Source organism: Poecilia reticulata, chromosome 6, assembly GCF_904066995.2.
Source record: "Poecilia reticulata chromosome 6, P_reticulata-male-v2, whole genome shotgun sequence".
Classification (NCBI taxonomy): Eukaryota; Metazoa; Chordata; class Actinopteri; order Cyprinodontiformes; family Poeciliidae; genus Poecilia; species Poecilia reticulata.
The window spans coordinates 5,041,638-5,060,290 of record NC_088835.1 but is presented as its reverse complement, the minus strand read 5'-3'; the positions used below and the strand labels follow the sequence as shown (position 1 = coordinate 5,060,290).

The 18,653-nt window shown below is 39.8% G+C and overlaps 1 protein-coding gene across 1 annotated transcript; it reads right to left on the bottom strand.

The window, feature by feature from the left end:
* Positions 1-3,597: 3,597 nt before the first annotated feature.
* On the bottom strand, positions 3,598-18,640 carry rassf9 (Ras association domain family member 9). Its single transcript, XM_008410870.3, has 2 exons — positions 18,299-18,640; positions 3,598-5,097 (listed from the first exon to the last, which is right to left on the bottom strand). The coding sequence occupies exons 1-2, from the start codon at positions 18,382-18,384 to the stop codon at positions 3,840-3,842; spliced, it is 1,344 nt and encodes a 447-aa protein (XP_008409092.1). The 5' UTR covers positions 18,385-18,640; the 3' UTR covers positions 3,598-3,839.
* Positions 18,641-18,653: the final 13 nt, after the last annotated feature.

Here is an 18,653-nt window from a genome sequence, read left to right as displayed (position 1 = left end):
GGGGTAATCAAGGGAACGAGACACACCTGGGAGACAATCAACGGGGAAGACGCAGAGACAGGACTCACAGGGAACAGGATCACACAGAAAAACTCAAAAATAAACACACAGAAACACGGATCATGACAAAATGTGAGCTACAATATGGGTCTCACATGGTTTTCTCTGTGGTTTCCATGGTGGCCCAACATGGGTAGCCCATGACAACCATTGACAGCTCATTATAGGAGCTACTTCTCAGTGAAACTCTGGTAAAAATATTGTTAAAGGGTTAATAGAGGAGCCATGTTGTGATCACTTCCTGAAGGTGGAGTTTCAGAAGGAGCAGGAGTTTTTTAAAGAAACAGACACCTAATTTCAAGGACTTTAATTACAAAGTGAAATTGCTTTTAAGCCATATTTGAAGTAGGATTTCTATGACAACTAAAGTTAGCATAGTTACTTACTTGATTGTGCTATAAAATGGCCCTATGTGCCTGTAAAACACATAATACTGCCCTTTTAAATATGCAAGGCCACATAAAATCATTCCTAGGGCTGCATACGACCCCCGCACCACCTTTTGGACACTCCTTATTTATATCAGTGTAATATATTTTTAGATTCATCAACATCTGAGTCAAGATAAGACGCAGTGTGAGAGCAGCTCAGAGGCAAGCTGAAACCTTAAACCCAACCGGAGACTCCGGTGTCTGATTAGCTCCTGAGAGAATAAAATATTCAGGCTCTTCCTTTCACCCGCTCAGTGCAAATCTCATTAACATTATAATACAAACTCTAAGATATTTTTTTTCTCCAAATTGCTGTCAGTGAGACGGATCATAAGAGCAAAACAGCTGAAAGCCACCTCTCCATCAACAGGTGTGAGGCTCCGCTGTTAAACCGTCCACATTGTAAGCTCTCCGGCTTTTCATGCCTGCTTACTTAGTAGCTTGAGAAGGAGAAAGGGGAGAGCAATTACTCCGTGAAACAGATATCCCCCGGCTCCTCCGCTCGGCCCTGAGCACACAAAGTGTTGGTCTGTCAGCAGTACCTTCGCTTGAAGAGATCGCTTTGCTGTTTTCACTGCTTCCCTGGCGACCGTTTCATTTGATTATATGCTGCGGCGGCTGAAAGCGAAGCTCTCAGGGAGCCGGGCCATTTCTCACCACTGACTCAGCCCGTGGAATCTGTCCATTTCAAGCTTTAGCAGAGCTTTAGCGTTTAGCGTCACCTAAATCAGAAGCAGTTTGGCAGTGGGTCTCGTCCTGTTTGAGGTGCTCTCATCAACAGGTGCCAGAACGACGTCATGCCGGCCTGCAGGAGTAGTGTTTATCTGTTAGGATAGTAAAAATGTGCTTTGTTATTAGAGACCGTCATTCAGTCAGAGTTCTCTTTTCAAGGTCTTGGGGAGTTTTGTTTATTTACAATCTTGTCATGAGGACAGTTTTTTATTTTTAAAGAATTAGCTCTTGTTTTAATTTGAGGCATCATCAGGCCAATAAAAAGCCAGGCAGCTTAGCAACTGCCCTGAGAACCAAAACTGTGATATTTTCCCTCCATCACTAACTATGATGGAGGGAAAAAAATCTCTTAAAAATAATAAATACTGCTACTGTGAGATGTTTTTTTCATTGTTGGAAGTTGAACTTTTTAAAACCCCAGACCATTAAGAGGGACCAGACACGAACAGCTGCGTCTCCAATAACCACACAATTCCACAAGTTGAAATGACGAAATTAAATTCGCTTAATGGAAACACGACAATTTCCATAAACACACAAAAAGAAAACATGCTTTTCAATTAAAAGTTTTTTTGCTAAAATGAGGTGGTTTTTCAGCCGTATCAGAATAGATGTGTTTCACAACAAGTGCAATAGAAACACTTTGTTTCTTTCAGAGGAGCCATGTGATCCGGATGTTCCAGCAGGTGAAAAAATTCCTGAGATTAAGCTCAGATTTTTTAAACCATTAAAAAAACCCTACAATGACCCTGGTACGCTGTCATAGATTGGAAAGGGAGCACTGATGAATATTTATTTTTATGTCTTTTTATGTAAAAATCCAGATTTTCATTTGGATTTACATTTGACTTTACTCCTGTCTTACATCTTTTGGTTTCTACATCAGGTTTCTTCTTCTTGAGTTGCTCTCTGTGTCGCTGCATCCATCATCAATGCTTTTCTTCTTTCCACAAGATCAAGTTTGCAGACAACTAAATATCTGTCCTGTCAGTAGAGTTTGCCTTAACTCAGCTATGGATATCAGCAATTTATTTCTAAAGTATCCCCCACTTCTTTTTGTTCTACCCAAAATAAACCAATAAAAAAATATTGAGATTTGTGAGTGTAAAAAGACCAAAAAAAAAATAAATAAAATTAACATGAATACTTTAGCGAGGCATTGTTCAAACAGCATTTGTGCAGAAGCAACAACAAAAAGCTGTTCCAAGCAATGAGGATGTATAAAAGAAAACAAAGGAATCAGGAAACAAGTTTAACCGGAAATTTGTGGGAGAAAAATATGACGGATTTATTTCTTTATTTCCAGCTGGCAAAATCACGGACGAAAAGCAATGTCACAAATAAGAGGAAATGTGCTCTCAAGCACTTTTTCATTTATTTTTAGCTAAAATGTGGATAGTCCACCTGTAGCACAGAGCTAAGAGGTTTTACAGGAAGCTAGCATATGGCCGTAATGGTCGGCCATCTTGCCTGCAGCTAGTTCTGTCTTGCATGAATTATTTACCTTTTTACATCTGAAGTGTTTGTGTGTTTGAAGAAAAGTGAATAAACATGAGATTAAAAAGTGATGATCATAATCAGTGGATATAAAAGTACCACCGCTGTGAAGATGCCAGGATTGTCTGATGAGACTTTGATGAATCAATTCAAACGTTTTTCCAGCTTTTATGCTGCGTATCTGTGCAAGTCAGCTGGAAAACAAACAAATCTGTAAGGGAGAAAATAATAAAGGAGCTCCAGCCTGGCTCTGCAGCACAGTAGACCAATGCTACCAACATGCCACGTCTTCATGTGACTCTGGATTTGAAAACGAAAGTGTTGCATCTTAAGAATCAACTTTTTGCTTTCTTTTTAATGTCATAGTAACTGGAACCACATATATCCAACAACTTCGAGCACCATAAAAATTTGGAAAAAATTGCTTTTCTGTTGGTAAAGAAAACCTAAAATTCCTTTTTATTATATGTTTTAAATCTGCAATGATTTTCCATAAGAATGGCTGTTTGCTTCGTTAACAAACTGTTTTTACTCTAAGAAAGCCAGATTTTTGCTGTCCATAGGCTGTTTTACTTTGATGATTCTGGCTCATGTGGCTGAAGGTTTGGACATTACTAGACCAATTCACAATGCAGTTTTCAACAGCGTTTCACTGAGAAATAAGCACAGCTGAATGGTTTCCATGGAGATTAAAGAATTTCTTAAACATGTTTAAAAGAATTAAGGCGACACTCCAGGTAAGTTTTTGATGAAGAAATAACATAATAACATGATATAAAGTTGATTTTTGCAATAATACTGTCCCTTTACAGGTTTATGCAGCAATAATTTGGACGTTTTTACTAATTTACTTTGTTAAATATTACAGAACAACACATTGAAGCTGGAAAAAGAGATTTATTTCACAAAAATACCTGGCATTGAAACAGGAAAGTTTAGATTTTTTTTTATACCCAGTGTATGTACAGCAAAAAACAAAACAAATAAATATATCTCTCTAGAAAAGCAAGAAGAAAGTTTTTCTTTTTTGCTTAAAGTAAATGTACATAGCTTGAACGCTCAACCCTACAGATGACATGTGAGAAGCAAAACCTGCGACTGGTGTGTTACGTAACGTCTCTAAACATCTGTATCAAGCGGGGGAGGGAAGTCGAGACACGGCGACAGCGAGTCCTGGCTGTGGGTGGAGCTAATCCCCGTGTCAGAGTCCGTGTCTGTGGCGTCCACCGGCGACGGGCTGGGTTTGAGTTTTACTGTTCGGGTCAGGCTGTCCTGAGGCTCGTGTTTGAGGAGGACGAGGCTGGGCTTCGTTTCCTCCATCCTGTCCATGATTTGTAGGGAGTTAAGCTGGGCAGCTAGCTGCCAGCATTCCTGGTCCTTGGCCATCAGCGAACCGTCCATGTACATGAGCTGCTTGTCCATTTCTGCAACTTGGTTCTGCAGAGTCACTCCGCTGAAGAGGCTGCGCTTCAGTTCATCCTGCAGCCTCTCGACTTCTGCTTTGTAGAAGGATTCATCGGTTTCAGAAAGGGCCATAGCGGCTGCCGCCCCGTTCTGCTCGCCGTCCTCTTCCGGAACCGGAGGGAGGCCGAGCTTCCTCAACTCGCAGTCGATCTCCCTGGACAGCTGGAGAATGAAGTCCTCGTGGTGCTGGACCTGCGTTTCCAGCTGTTCGATGCTGTCGCAGGCGTAAAAGTACTTCTCGAGCTGCTCCTCGCTGTTTGCTGCCAAACTCAAGCCACAGGCCTTGTCCGAGAGACTCTCTGAGTCGTCTCGCGGTCGGTTCTGGAAACACTCGATCTCCGAGTCCACCTCCCTCATGCGCTGGATCTGCTCTCTGATGGTGTGGTCCTGGTTGAGGATGAGCTGAACCATCCGTTCCACCTCCTCGGTGCCCGGGGAGTTCCTGTTTTCGTTGTGGAGTTGCTCGAGCTTCCGGAAAGCCTTCCTCACCATGCGCTTTTGCTTGTCTGCCGGCAGAGGCTGGGCTTGCTGAGCCCGACCAAACTCCCATCGTTTCGGCCTGGCTCCCTTGGACTTCGCACCCTTCTTTGCTGACTGCGGAACAAAATCGCTTGTTTTCACCAAAACGAACTGGATGAAGGGTTTCTCATCGCCCCAAGCGTACCAAAGTCTCAGGATTCTTGTGAGAGGCGGCAAGGCCCGTTCGAACCCTCTCCAGCGCTCCACAAGACAGAAGTCTTTGGGCTCCCCGTCCAGAAGCCTTTTGCTCTCCGGAAGAGACTTGTGGTCCTCCAGTAACGCCTGAATCATATCTGTGCACGTTGTGTGCTTTGTGACCCCGCAGACGACCTTCTCCTCATTGCAGACGGTAATTTGAATCTCCTTCCCGACCACAGGATCAGTATGTTTCGTCCTGGGTGAGAGAGAGAGGAAAAACAATGTTCACAATTGTGGCTTTGGAACGACATGTTTGGAAGTTCTTTGCATCCACTTTCACCTGCTGTAGTTTTTGCTAAGTCCTTTTGTCATAGTAGTTTTGACAGCAGTCTTTGATGTCTAATTCTCAGTGACTTTTATACAAATATCAGAGTTCACTGTGAAATTGCCTTCATAATGCAATTTGAAGCCCTTTCTTAATTGCTTATGTAAGTTACATTTTTTTGAAATTGTGGTTTTTATAAAATCCCACTCCAGGACCCTGAATTGAGAACTCTGACTGAATGATCTCAACACGTCCTGGATGACACCATCAGTTGCTAGCGAGTTCTGCTAATCCACCTCCTTTGTTTTTGCAGCTCCGCTCTAAATCTTTGCGTGGCGGTTTGGTTGGAGCCGGGCAGAGAGACGTTGGAGTCGTGAATATGATTCTTGGATTATGATTGATGGAATTCAAAGCTGTTTGTCTATTGTACAGGAGAGTCTATCAACATTCATATGAAAACATATTTTTAAAACAAGATTCTTCTGATTCTTTGACAAAATGTCGTTGCAAACTAGCATGGAGCACACGTCTCAATGATGATTTCCCATCCCAGACTGGAGTGTCTCTCACTGGCCTGATAGTCCTCTCCTCTGTACTGGAGGCTTGGACATGAATATTTTTTGAGTTTTGTTCCTCTACTGCAGGAAAAGTGGTTGGAAAAGTTGTCAAATGTGTTTCCATCTCCAATTTTGCGCATTAACTTTTTTTCTGGAAAAGCTAAAAATAATAATAAAAAAAACACTTCAGGCCAGCGTACAAACTCTTTTTTGCAAAATTAAATAAGCTATTTCAAACTTTGCCATTTTCATCAACCTTCTCTAAAGCAACATTTGCGCATAAAAAAACATGGATGAAAATATGGCTATTGTACCTTTTGCACAGTAACTGTTTTTCCACTTCCAAAACTTTGTCAATATCCCACTGATGTAAAAAAAACAACAACATAATTTTGCAATTGTGATGTTTGTGTTAAATAAAAAAATACAATTAAAATCACATGTGAATAAGCTTGTTCACACAATGTCAATAGAAACATGCCACGCCATCATCACTTGTGTGATTGGAGTTTTCCAAAATAAACCATCTCATCCTAGCCCCATAACTTTTCATCAAAATTAAAAATTAAGAGTTTTTTTTTTGTAGATTAGCATGTTTCCATTAAGCAAATTTATTTTTGAAATGTCAAATTGTCAACGAAAACACAGCTACTGACTGCTGGAGCCTCCACAACTATCCAATGCAGTGGACAGAGGAAAATTCAGTATGAACATAACTTTAGTTTTCCCCAAAGCATTATTTTGTGTTTTTGTTGCAAACTGGATGCATCGTTACATACACAGTTTATAGAACAAGGCGACATTTGACAGCAAGACTACATTTTGTAACATGACAACCATTTCCTAAATAAAAATGCTTGATAGAGCCTCTTAAAGTAGTGGTTACAACAATATAGCCTTGAATTAAATTTAAATGTAACACCATTCCACCTCTTTTCATGACTCAATGCTACATTGATGCTTTTCCATTAGGCCAGTGAGCATAAAACTGGATTCAGTCATTTTGTGCTCCCTTGCTTGATTCTATTAGGCTGTTACTCATCATCTTACTCATCAGAGATGATCATTTGGTTCTGAGCTATTTAACCCCAAAGCCCTCATTAGGGTTTTGTCTGCATCATAAAACTTGTTCAAAAATTGACCACTGATGGGCTGATGATGTCCATCTTCTACCAGCCTAATGGAGCACCGGTAATATGCCGGCCCTAATATCCACTCATTAAAGGACACGCAGACAGCCACAGTAGATAACGTAGCCAAACATTTCAATTTGATTTGAAGATAAAGAGGGACCCATAATGTTATCGGTTTGCTCTGAAGATGACAGGTTTGGATTTTTTCTTTTCTTTTGAAGATGATGTGATTTATTGGAAGTCTATTATTGTCTGCCAAGTTCCTGTTTCTCTGGGTTACATTTTGAGCAAAGGCCTCTGAAAACAAAACCAAAATGACTCATAATTCTCCTACAGCTCCAGTCCCAACCTAACCACACAAAGATCATTTGCATAATGTCACTGAAAGACAAAAACATGAACTACCTGTGGCCCTGAACCTACGGCTAATTTTATGGTTTGAAGAAATATTGTTACACTTTGGCAACCTGGTCAATGTGAATTCGAGAACCTGTTAGCATCAGTAAATCAAATTAATGTGCTGTCTAATGTTAAGTTTCACTTGGAAAAGGTTCACACACTTTGTTTCAACTATTAAAACTGAATGACATCAACTTATCACCTGTTGGGTTTGGTGTTTACTTTTATATATTTTGACCTATGACCACATTTGTTTTGCTTTTAAAATGAAAAACAGTAATAAAAAGAAACTGAAGACGGTTCAGCTTAACTATCAAATGATAGGTACCTTTTCATTGCAAACACTAAATGCTATGTATTGGAATCAATCCACCCATTTTCTATACACCCTTGTCCCTTAGTGGGCTTGGGAGGGTTTATATATTGGAATATTACATAAATTCCAAGGTTGTGTAAGTATTTTCAAACCTCTTGACCTTTTTTAATTTTGTGTCTTTACTAGCACAAATATAGTGAAAAGTGCCTGATTACAATAAATAAATAACTTAAGAAATAATTAATTAATTGTCATTAATTTATTAAAAATAAATTTAACTATAAATACAGAAATACCTGATTATTATAGTGCACATCGTGAATTAATTAAAAAAAAGTCCACTTCACCCATCCCACCCGCATTTTAAGAATGATTTCTTTTTTTTTAAAAGGTTTTATTGGCTCTAGTGGCCTTTATTTGATAGTTAGTTGACAGGAAAACAGATAATGAGAGAAGGGGAAGACATGTGGCAAAGGTCGCCAGGCCGGGAATCAAGCCTGCAACGCCATGTTGTGGACTGAGACCTCCATATGTGGACCGCGCCTAACCGCTGCGCCACCACCGCACCCCCCAAAGAATGATTTCTTTGGTTGTAATTTAGCACTCACCACTTTCGATATGCAAACCTCAGTTGATTTTAGATCTGAGCAGTGAGAAACACATTTGTATTCACCCCCAATGTTGAGACCTTGCAGAGTCTGCTTTCGCTGAAAGTACACTGTTAGTTTGTGGGGAATGTCTCCTGACATTTGCACATCACAAAAGTCCTTCAATAAAGACCTGATGTGAAAACAGAAGCGAAAAACCTACGAACAACAAAACAAATGCAACTGAGAAATGCTCCAACCACAGGAAATGGAAGTAGAAGAAGAAAAAAATGTAGCAAATAGTAAAAACAACAGGAAGTATAAAACGCTGCCAAGTCACTCCACAAAATGGAAGTCCTCCAGACCACTAGGGGCTGTCTAGAGTAGAGTAGTAATGTAATATTTACATTACTGCTGTTCTATAATACTGCGAAAGAGTTTCCCAAACATGAGAAGTGTAGAGTGGTTTTCTTTCTTCTGGACATCCCGTATGAATGATGACAGATCTGATCCCATGTGATTTGGTGATTGACTCCCCCTAGTGGTCTGGAGCACTTCCATTTCGCAGAACAAGTTCGCAATGTTTTATACCTGCTGTTACTTTTGTGGCTTGCATCATTTTCTCTTATGCTTCTTTTTTCTGTGATTGCAGCAGTTTGCTGTTGCATTTGCTTTTCGTGTTTTGGAATTTCCTTCAGTCATGTGTTTGCACCACATTTTGAAGTTTGTTGTGTGTTTGCACCTGTTGGCCGCCGTAGTCATGAATAATCTGATGATGGATAGTATCTGCTTCATCTCAACTTTTGCCAGCCACTGAACAGCAGGAGAAAATAAAGATGATACAGATATCCATTGCGTCATATCTCAACAGAGATAAAATAGTCCTTTCAGAATGGAGTCTACATGTTATCTCCCATTTAGCAGATTTTAAACTTGATACCACAGTGTTTTGGTTGCAGCACAACGTGAAAACATAACCAGAGTGCTGTGTAAACTCCAACTGAATCAAGTCTCTGGAATGTGGCATATTGCGCATTAAAGCCCAGTTAATGGTTACACAAACCTTTGCAGGAAATCGGGGAGAAGAAAATACCTGAGGGAACACAAACCCGACCCGCCTCTGGCATTTCTACACATCTCGCGTGACAAATTCACCCACTGTTTGTATTCCCCACTAATGCTACTGCTGCAAAATGAAGGAAGCAGCGGGTAGAAGCAAACAGCCACACCTAATCTAACACAGCAGGTCTGCCATTAGTCATATATGCGACAGAGTATTAGGGCCATTGTGGAAAACAAAGGAGGAGCCCATTTTTTAAAAAAATTACGTTTTTGAGATTATTCTCAGGAATTTTATAGAAAAAACAAACCCTTTTAAAGATCAGAAATGTTATTGTTTTTCTAGAAAATTTCTGAGATTACGCTGAAAATTTCAGATTTTTTGTAGCAAATTTTTGATGTTTCAAACTCAGAAATTTTCATGTTTTTTTTCTAGAAAATTTCAGAGATTAATCTCAAAATTTCTTTTTATTTTTTAGCGGAAATTCACTTTTTAAATTTTTTTTTACAATGGCCTTAATACACCGTCACGCATATGTTTGAAGTACAAAATATAAGTTTAAAATTCAAAAAAGAAAACCACGAAGGAATTAGCCATTTTTTCATAAGGATATGAAGTGAAATAAATGAACAAAGCAGCTCTACCAGACTTTTATAAATAAACCAAGGCGTAAATATATGACAGACATGTTGCTCTGGTCAGTCATTAACAGTGAAATAAATACGCTCTACAGACAATTGTGTATTTTGGAGCGGGTGAGCCAAGGCCTCAGCTGTACAGGAAGAGGAGACAGCAGAGCAGGGAAACACCTGTGTTTGTCCTGGGCCACAATCACCGACTCCCAGGCAACTTCCTGCCGCTGGAGATTGACCAGAGAGGGAGGAAAGGGAAGAATGGGTTCCATATCGGTCACCGCCAACATGTTTTCAGCTCAGCTCCAACTTGGAAGTTAGCGGAAGTTCTCGTCACAGTGGTTTTAGTTTGGATAGAACGCAGCATTTCAGAGACCAATATGTTGCTTTTTGATACATTTCTGTTTAACATGGTCCGACTAGCTTTTGTCTCCATTGGTAAACTTTTTAATGCCGAGTGACACATTGCTTGGTTTGATATGCAACCTTCCCTTTCGTAATGTGTAGAAGACTACAACTAACACACTTCATCAAAACTTGCACAATGTGAGCTAGCCGGCTACCAGCCTTTCGATGCACCTGGATTTCGAGAAGCATCACTTTAAAAACTGCTTAAATGTTGTTGTTTTTTAAAATCATTTTGTCAAACTAATGCCATAACCTTATTAGAACGGAAACAGAGATTATATCAGTACAACATGACGAGTTTGTTTCTCCTGTTTCTGTTTTCGGCATATTTAGTGTAAAAATGTTTATTTGTTTAACTCTATGTACTCTGAGTGCTTTAAGGTTGCTTCAACTTGCTGTTAGCTTTTTAAAATTTCATTTGTTACCTTTATCTAGCTGCTTTCTTCAAGTTTGGCTCAGCTAGCTGCAAGTTGTATTTCGCTGTTCGCTTCCTGATGACTGCAGTTTGCTACTAGCTTCCTTTTAGCTCCAGCTTGCTGTTAGCTTCCTGTTAGCTTCATCTCACTGATGAGGCTAACAGTCAGATGAGTGCTAGCTTCATCAGTCATCTGACTGTCAGCTTCAGTCAGATGACTAAAGCTGAAGTCCTGTTATTTTCAGCTAGCCGTTACCTATATCTAGCTGCTAACTTCACGTTTGGTTCAGCCAGGTTTTAGCTTCCTGTCTGAATCATTAAAAGTAAAGCAGTGTTTCAATAACTTGTGGACTTAGGATGCCTTGTGATCATATAAAAAAAACTTGGCCTTTTTACATAACTCAGGTTAAATTTCACTTCCAATACTTGTGGCTGTCCTGTAGAATTTCATGCTGGTAGCGTGACAAGGTGAGGGAAGTTAATTTAAATGCAATCTGTGGTTTAAAAATCACATCTTATTTTAAAGTGACTCATTTAAAATAAGCTGCATTGGCTTCTACATTGCCTGAGGATCAACTTAAAGTAAGAAGTAAAATGCGTTTGGATTTCTGAACTGAAATTCCCCACATTCCAAACAAGGATTAGTTTAACAGACTAGTTAAACTACACCACTAAAAAAGTTACTCTTTAAAGGGATTTAATAGGTTGTTTCTATTACATATTCACTTTTTCCTGCATAAACAGCCCGGGGCTTATCACTGAGATGTGTGGTTCATATAATTACCCTAAGCCCCTACCCCCTAACACACCAGACTTCACTTAGATCTAGATTTGTAGGAAGACCAGAGTTCGATTACGCATTCACACATCCCCAAATGAACCAGACTTTCTAAGCAGGCGAACTAGAGTTTGATTAAAGTGGACTAAACTCAAGTGGCGTGAATGCACCGTAAGACTTCAAAGATGCATCGCTGTGAAATGACGAATGTCATTCTTGAAGAAAATGTTGCATAAGAGCAAACATTTGGATGAGACTGTACTCAGTTGTCAGGAATGCCAGAACACACACAACCAGCGCATGCATCACTGGGCTGATTGCATCACAAACGAAACTATGATAAGGGCTGACACTTTTTGTGTCATTTCGGATGCTGATCTGGATTCAGAAAATGAGGGTGCCTTCATAGGTCAAACACCTTTGCTTGACAAAAGATCATTCTGTCAGGGATGTTGATACAAACTCGAAGCAAATGCGTGGCATGCGGAACTAGAGAGCAGGATGCGAGACGCTTCACCTCTGTGTCCCCGTCCATCTACAGGTCGTCACAGTGAGGACAGATGGCGAGTAGCTAATGGCACAGGACTGGTTGGAGCACTCGAGTGCATTCAAGAAACCCGAGCAGACCGGCCCGACCTCAGGTTGAACTTGGAAGCTCTGATGCACCAGTAGACATCAGACATGTGGGAGGAAACCTCTTCTTAATTATAGGAATTCAGGATGTGGGGTTCAGTGTGGAAGGATTGCCTCGCAGCCAGACTGCGGTGGCATGGTCCTGTCAGTCGTAACACTGGTAATAACAACTCTAATTCCCTGTTGTGTCAGCAATTTGCCAGATGCAAGTTGGCAGAGAGGACTGCGTGCAGGTGGTTTTAACAGGCCACAGCAAATGACAGAACTCACAACCTTCCACTGTCTCTGCACGTCAACTAAGGTTAGAAAATGTGAGATAATGCCACAGTGGCAATGACTCTCCTGGGTCATTAGTGCATTATAAAGTGCAAGAAATATGATCAAAGTCACACTTGATAAAAGCTATATTGGATGACATTTTTATAAAAATTGAACATCATTCGGTTGGTATGACAAGCTGCGTTCACCAGTCCCTCTCTGACCCAATGGATATTTCTAATAGAGTTCTGTATGGTGAATCTGTCTCTACCCATCTTATATTTCTCATTGGTTCTTTCAGTCTCTCCTGATTACATCTTATCAACTTCCCTACACTTTATGGACTGGATTTTGGACCTTGGACTATGTTTTTGTTGCTGTTTATTGCATAAACTCTGACTCTGGCCTTGCCCTCTTCTGGGTCCTCCAGTCACCACACCGGCCATGTTTCCATCAAGGTTTTTTATGCACATTTTGTAGTATTACAGAAAAAAAAATAAAAATTAGCAAAAAGGCTTTTAGGCTCACTTGAGGAGTGTTTTGGGAAATGGAAACCCAATTGCTGAATAAGTTCTGACGTAGCAAACTTTCCCATCCGCTGGCGGGTCTATGCACGAAATTTGAAAAAAATGATTTCAAAGTCCACACCTCCAGCAAGGGGGGGCAGGGGGGGAGGGGGACTGTCAGCCTGGAGCGGCCCACGAGAGGCACTCTACGCTGGGGAGAGGAGTGGTGGAACCAGGGGTCGTGATAACAGAATATTTTCCATCTCTGGCTGGTTTTTAAAGAGTGTCGGGAAAATCTGAAGGTGATCTGATAACTTGGTGACTAAATTTATCTAATGTAGACAAAATCATAGGTAAAAATTTTTTTTTTTTTTAAATCGATGAATGATCAGCTGTTCCTGAAACACTTGAAAACTGAATGGGTAGAATAGCACTTTGCACCAATCCAATAGCTGAAGGACCTAAATGACAGATTAAAAACTATACATGTCTCTGTTGTCTAGTTTATATGTCTACTTATCCAAAAAATTAGAAGCAAAAAGAGCTTTAGAATTAAAAATGTTTATTTTGTCAATGTACTGTTAAATGTAGAATTAAAGTACAATGAAGTTCTTTTGAATTTTCAGTCAGCTGATATGTGTATAGAAGCACAGAAACTGAACATCTATTTACCTCAAATCTACATCTTCACAGCCTTTCAGGCCGTCTTTTTCTCCAGTGACAGTCAAACGTATAGATTAACATGAAAAGTCAGCAGTAATGTATGTTTTAGTTCAAACAGCTCATTATGGCGCTGGACAGAAAGCTGAAAGATCAATAAAGATATTGAATTTCCTTCTGAGCTGGAGGTGAATGTTTGTTACAAATGTCAATGTGTAATAGGAGCCAGTTTGTTCAAACCTACAAATGTCAATGTCATTACATCAGAGAAGAAGAAGTCGGGGGAAACAGAAGGTTTGTAAACAGTCATTCTAGATAGACTTTCTGGATTTAATAAAATAATTAAAGTTATGCTCTTGGTGTTTAAATATTTGGACCATTAGGGTAAACTTTGTCATCCAAACTACCTTAAAAAACTCTACTTCAGTAAAATGTGTTTACTTGTAGAATTTTGTCAGATCAGTTGAATGAATTTTGAACATCTGATGATGCTAAATCAACATTATGAAAATTGATCTTCAGAGAATGTTAATACACAACCAAACCAAAACTCTGTCATTGGCCTTTCCTGGACCAATCAAATTAGCGTTAGCCATCTTTTCTTAATCCAGTTATGCGAAAAGTTTATTACAAATCAAATATGGATACCATTAAAGAAATAGATCAAGTCAAAGGTTTACATCCAACCAAGAACCAAGCTTCTCCTAAACGTTTAAGACTTCAAATGATTTATTTAAAATGTTCTTAATCCACCATTTGATTATTGTGCAACGTACAACCTTAAATAAAGTCATAAAAACATTTAACTACAATCTGAGGTGGTTTGCTCCAAAATCTCTTTGCTTAAAATCAAATGTTAGATGCTAACATTTTTTGGACATTACAGCAAATATTTATTCAAGTGTTTATATACAACCACTTATACAATACATTTTTTTGGGAGTGAGAGAAGGTAGAAAAAAAATCACAAAACTATCAAACCAACTTTTGCTTTTTTAAACTTTACTGAACTTGCTTTATAATGACTCCTCTATGGAGCTAAATTGGGGCCATAAAGTTTGTTCAAAAACAAGACCTTGAATCTGAAAAGTACTTTTGAATGTTCATTTCAGTTTCACTTTTTTTCCTCCAGTTTCAAAATAATTTGTCACTTTAAAATATTTCTCTTTTTCCCCCCCCCATTTCTAATTATCTTCATTTTGAACAAAACCCTGGGAAAAAAAGAGGAAAAACTAAAACGTCATGAACACAGTAAAAGTCTACAATTATATGACAAGCCACGGATGAGATTATGTAAACGTCTGCCCAGTTTTCTTTAACTTATGTGTTGATGTTTTCTATGAATATTAAAGGAAAACAAAGAAACTGAGACAAAAAAAAAGAAAAGCAGGACAGGAACAACCAACTTCTGGACAGAAGGGGCTTCCTGTCGTTCTTATCTGAGCGAGGATGAGGGATGGAGGAGGAAATAACATCGTGTCTCTATCTGGATGTGTCCATCTCTGAGATGACTCCCACTGTGATAGGCATCTCTGAGCAGAGACACAACACACACCCTCTCCTCTGTGAGCTCCCCCTCCCGCCCCCCCATTCACCCAACCTGCTTCGCTCCCCTCCTCATCTCTGAATCACCAAATTAGGTTTTGCTTGGGTGAAAGATAAATTGCTTTCCCTGATTCACCCGGTGCAAATAGCGTCTTTTTTTTTGTTAGCCTCTGTGAGCTGATCTGTAAATACTGAGCTGTTTTGGTAGCTTGGGTACGGCAGTGTGCTGAACAGCACCACCAGCTGCTTTTAGCCACATTTCTCACTGGCTGGCAAGATCTAATGGAGAACTTTGGGTCTAATGAAAGTATGTTTAATATCTTAGCAAACCAGCCTCATCGGAAAACGTATTCTAATTTACTGAATATGACTGGACATGTTAATATAAGATGAAGATTATTCATGGTGCCAACATTACAATAAACAGGACGTAGAGGACTTGATGTTACCTGGTACGTATTAAACACTTTACATTGGTAAAAACCGGCTGCATGCTGTGTGGCCAACTGTTTGAGGATATTCTTCTTTATTAACGTTCTGAACATGTTGCAACGGGGCCTAATTGAGTCTTTTTTGGGGGGTAAAATGCTCTTCTTCCGCGACGCCATTCTTAATACTTTCTAAAGCTAATCGCAGAGCGTTAGCAAATGTCTGGAACCGATAACCATGATCAGTTCCAGACATTAAGCTACTTAAACAAGTAGCTTAACAATTCAAAGGAAATCAACTACTAAGGACTGATTGATTGAAGACATTAAGTTGTTTTGTTTTTCTGTTGGATGGCAGCCGCTTCAGAATACGCTCTCTGCGAAACGCCAAAGACTCTCCTGTCAGCTACAGAGAGGCTGGGAGAATCTAAGCCAACGCATTTCATCCTCTGACAGGTTTTAATGTTTCACAGCTCGGCTCAGCATCTCGGTGCGAGTTTGAGCCGGTCTGTGTAATCAAACGTCTGACATATCTGCAGATCTACACGCTTCACATAATTATAGGTGCTACAATTGTAATTACTGAGCAAAGCACACACACTCGCACACCGAGCGGCAGACACACCAACGTAAGACGGCGACCAGAGACGACTTTAGTCTGACTGTCTGAAGTTATCAAAGGCTGTGGAGAGCTTGAAGAGATATAAAAACAAATCCAGTCTAGTGATGGTGCCACTGTCAAAGCGTTTAGCAGCAATTAAACATAATAGCCCACTTTATATCTTTGTTGACTTTGGTGATGATTAAAGTTTCTGATAAGTAGAGCTAATGAAAATTCACTCCCCCTCTCTTAGAATCTGTCTTGCCAGAACAGATTCTAGAAGAGTTTGAATGATGACCCACAAACAAAATAAACTGCTGCATTATTTTCTTTAGCCTAAACGCCGAGGTTTGCACTTTTGGAACGTTGGGTTAAAAAGAGACTTGAGAAGGCCTCACTTGAATTGGAATCAGAATCAGCATTATTTGGCAAGTTTGTGCACTTGTGGAGGTTGATTTTTTGCAAATAACACCAACCTCAAACAGTTTGTGTCCAGGATGTGTGGAGTCTGCAGATATTTCAAATTCAAAAGTACTTTGATCCCAAAGGCAAATTAAATACTAATGATATTTTGTGGATGAGCCAAACCACAGTGATGGGTAAAAAAAGGTCAGCCAAAATTAACCTGACATTCACAGATTAACATACAATAGACCATAAAATATGCTGTATAATAACATCATTGTTATAGATAGTGTTAGCGACTTTAGTTTACACTCCAGAACAAGTTTGTTCACTTAAGCTAACATTAGCCAATAACCTGCTTTGTAGTTGGCACTTAGAAGTGCTAGCTATAATCAATTTTTACACTTTATGGGGACAAAGACAATAAGAAAATATGTAATATGCTGATCTATATTATTTTAAAATGTTGCTTTCCAAATTGTCAATAAAAGTCTTATTACACATATTGGCGTTGATAGTGTTAGCTCTTCAATTAGCATTCAACTAATAAGACTAAAATTGCTTAGTTTTAACACAAATACAAACAAATACTGATAATAGCAAACCATAATGTATATAGTATCACATATTTGTCTGAACCTTTGTTTGCTAGTCAATTTACTGTTTCTCAAATTTTTTTTTTAAGTTTAACCTAGCATAATGGCTTCAGACTAAAAAGAGTTTTCTGACTTTAATCACGTTTATTAATGTTGCACTGTCTCATTTTTAATAAATACCGACACAAAAAAATCAAGTAAGCAAAATTGGTATTGGTATTGGTATTGTCTGATATTAGAGGTTCTACTGTGGCTAAGCTAACTACTGCTGGGTACTACTGGATACAAACTTGAATTCTTGCTTCAAGACAGAAACTTTTCTCAAAAAAGACTCAACACATCAGCCTCACTGTTCTCTGCACAGCACTGTAAAGACGAAGAACAGCTGACTGAACCACCGTCTTCTGTTAAGTTCCCATCAGCATTTTTCCAAGATAATTACGAAATGTTAGAATTTAACTATTTTTCTAAATACAGTGCAAGAAAAACTGACGTTACTCTCTCATCTGACCACACAGACTCTGAGTAAAACTTATATTTGCAACTTCAAGACACATGACTGGCCCTCCGCCAGAAGAGAGATGGATAAAAAGCTTAAGATGGGTGTTTTCCAAACTGCTACAGAAAACTGAAAAAAAGAGAGAATGTTTCACGCTGCACTGCAGAAGCTGAAACATATTTGCTAAACACAGTTTTGACAGAAAAGGTTGCTGTAATTACAGAGCGGGAGAAGGTCAAAGGTAAGATCATGAACATCATGAACTATAATTTCTGAGGAATGAGAGTCACCGCTGTAGTTCAATGCTGCGGTGACAACAAAATCAGCAAAACTAAACCATCCCTCATTCCAACCTCTCTCCAAATGTGTCAGAACTCCTGCTTTTCTCCTGTTATTTCCAATAAAAATGTTGCGCACACACCTCAGGATTTACAGTCAACTCTGCGGGTTGGACTCAACATTACAGTCTAATCCTCAAAGGTTTATAATGTGTCATAAACGGGATTAAATACATCTGTCTAACTCTGTTATATCGCTTCCTAAGGTACACATGAACAGCAGCTTAACCCGCTTTGTTCCTGAAGCTGCACAAATCCGACGCGCACCGCGCGCTGCGTAATCCGGCTCCGCGCGCATGCAGGAGAGCCGTCCCTCTGCACAGAGGAACACGCACTTGGCCGGTTTCAAGTAACCCTCCGACCGTCTCATCAAGTTACCTGTTCTTCAGTCGAGCTTTCAGGAAGTTCTTCCCAAACGGAGCCATGACTCTGGAACGCGAGAGGACAGACGGGGAGACGGCCATCCAAGACAGTCCCGGTGATCCGAAAACGCGCTACGGTCCCAGCAGCATGGCAGGACGATCACTGACTACGCTGTGCTGGAATGTTTCAGATAGGGAGGAAGAAAAAAAAAAAAAAAAGTTTGCAGGAGCGTCCCGACTGCAACTCTGTCCGCCCCCATCCGAGGGAGGTGTTTCCTGAGAAACTCTGGTCTAACTCTGCCCCCTTCCACCTGTGGGAGCTGCCGCAGGTGGAGACGCTGAACCAGATATGCCACTCTTACATTCCAGTA

Coding starts and splice junctions, on each gene's coding strand:
- rassf9 (XM_008410870.3), bottom strand. CDS start 18,384: ATGGCCGTCTCCCCGTCTGTCCTCTCGCGTTCCAGAGTCATGGCTCCG. Junction 5,098..18,298: donor AAAGCTCGACTGAAGAACAG/GTAACTTGATGA, acceptor TCTCTCACCCAG/GACGAAACATACTGATCCTG.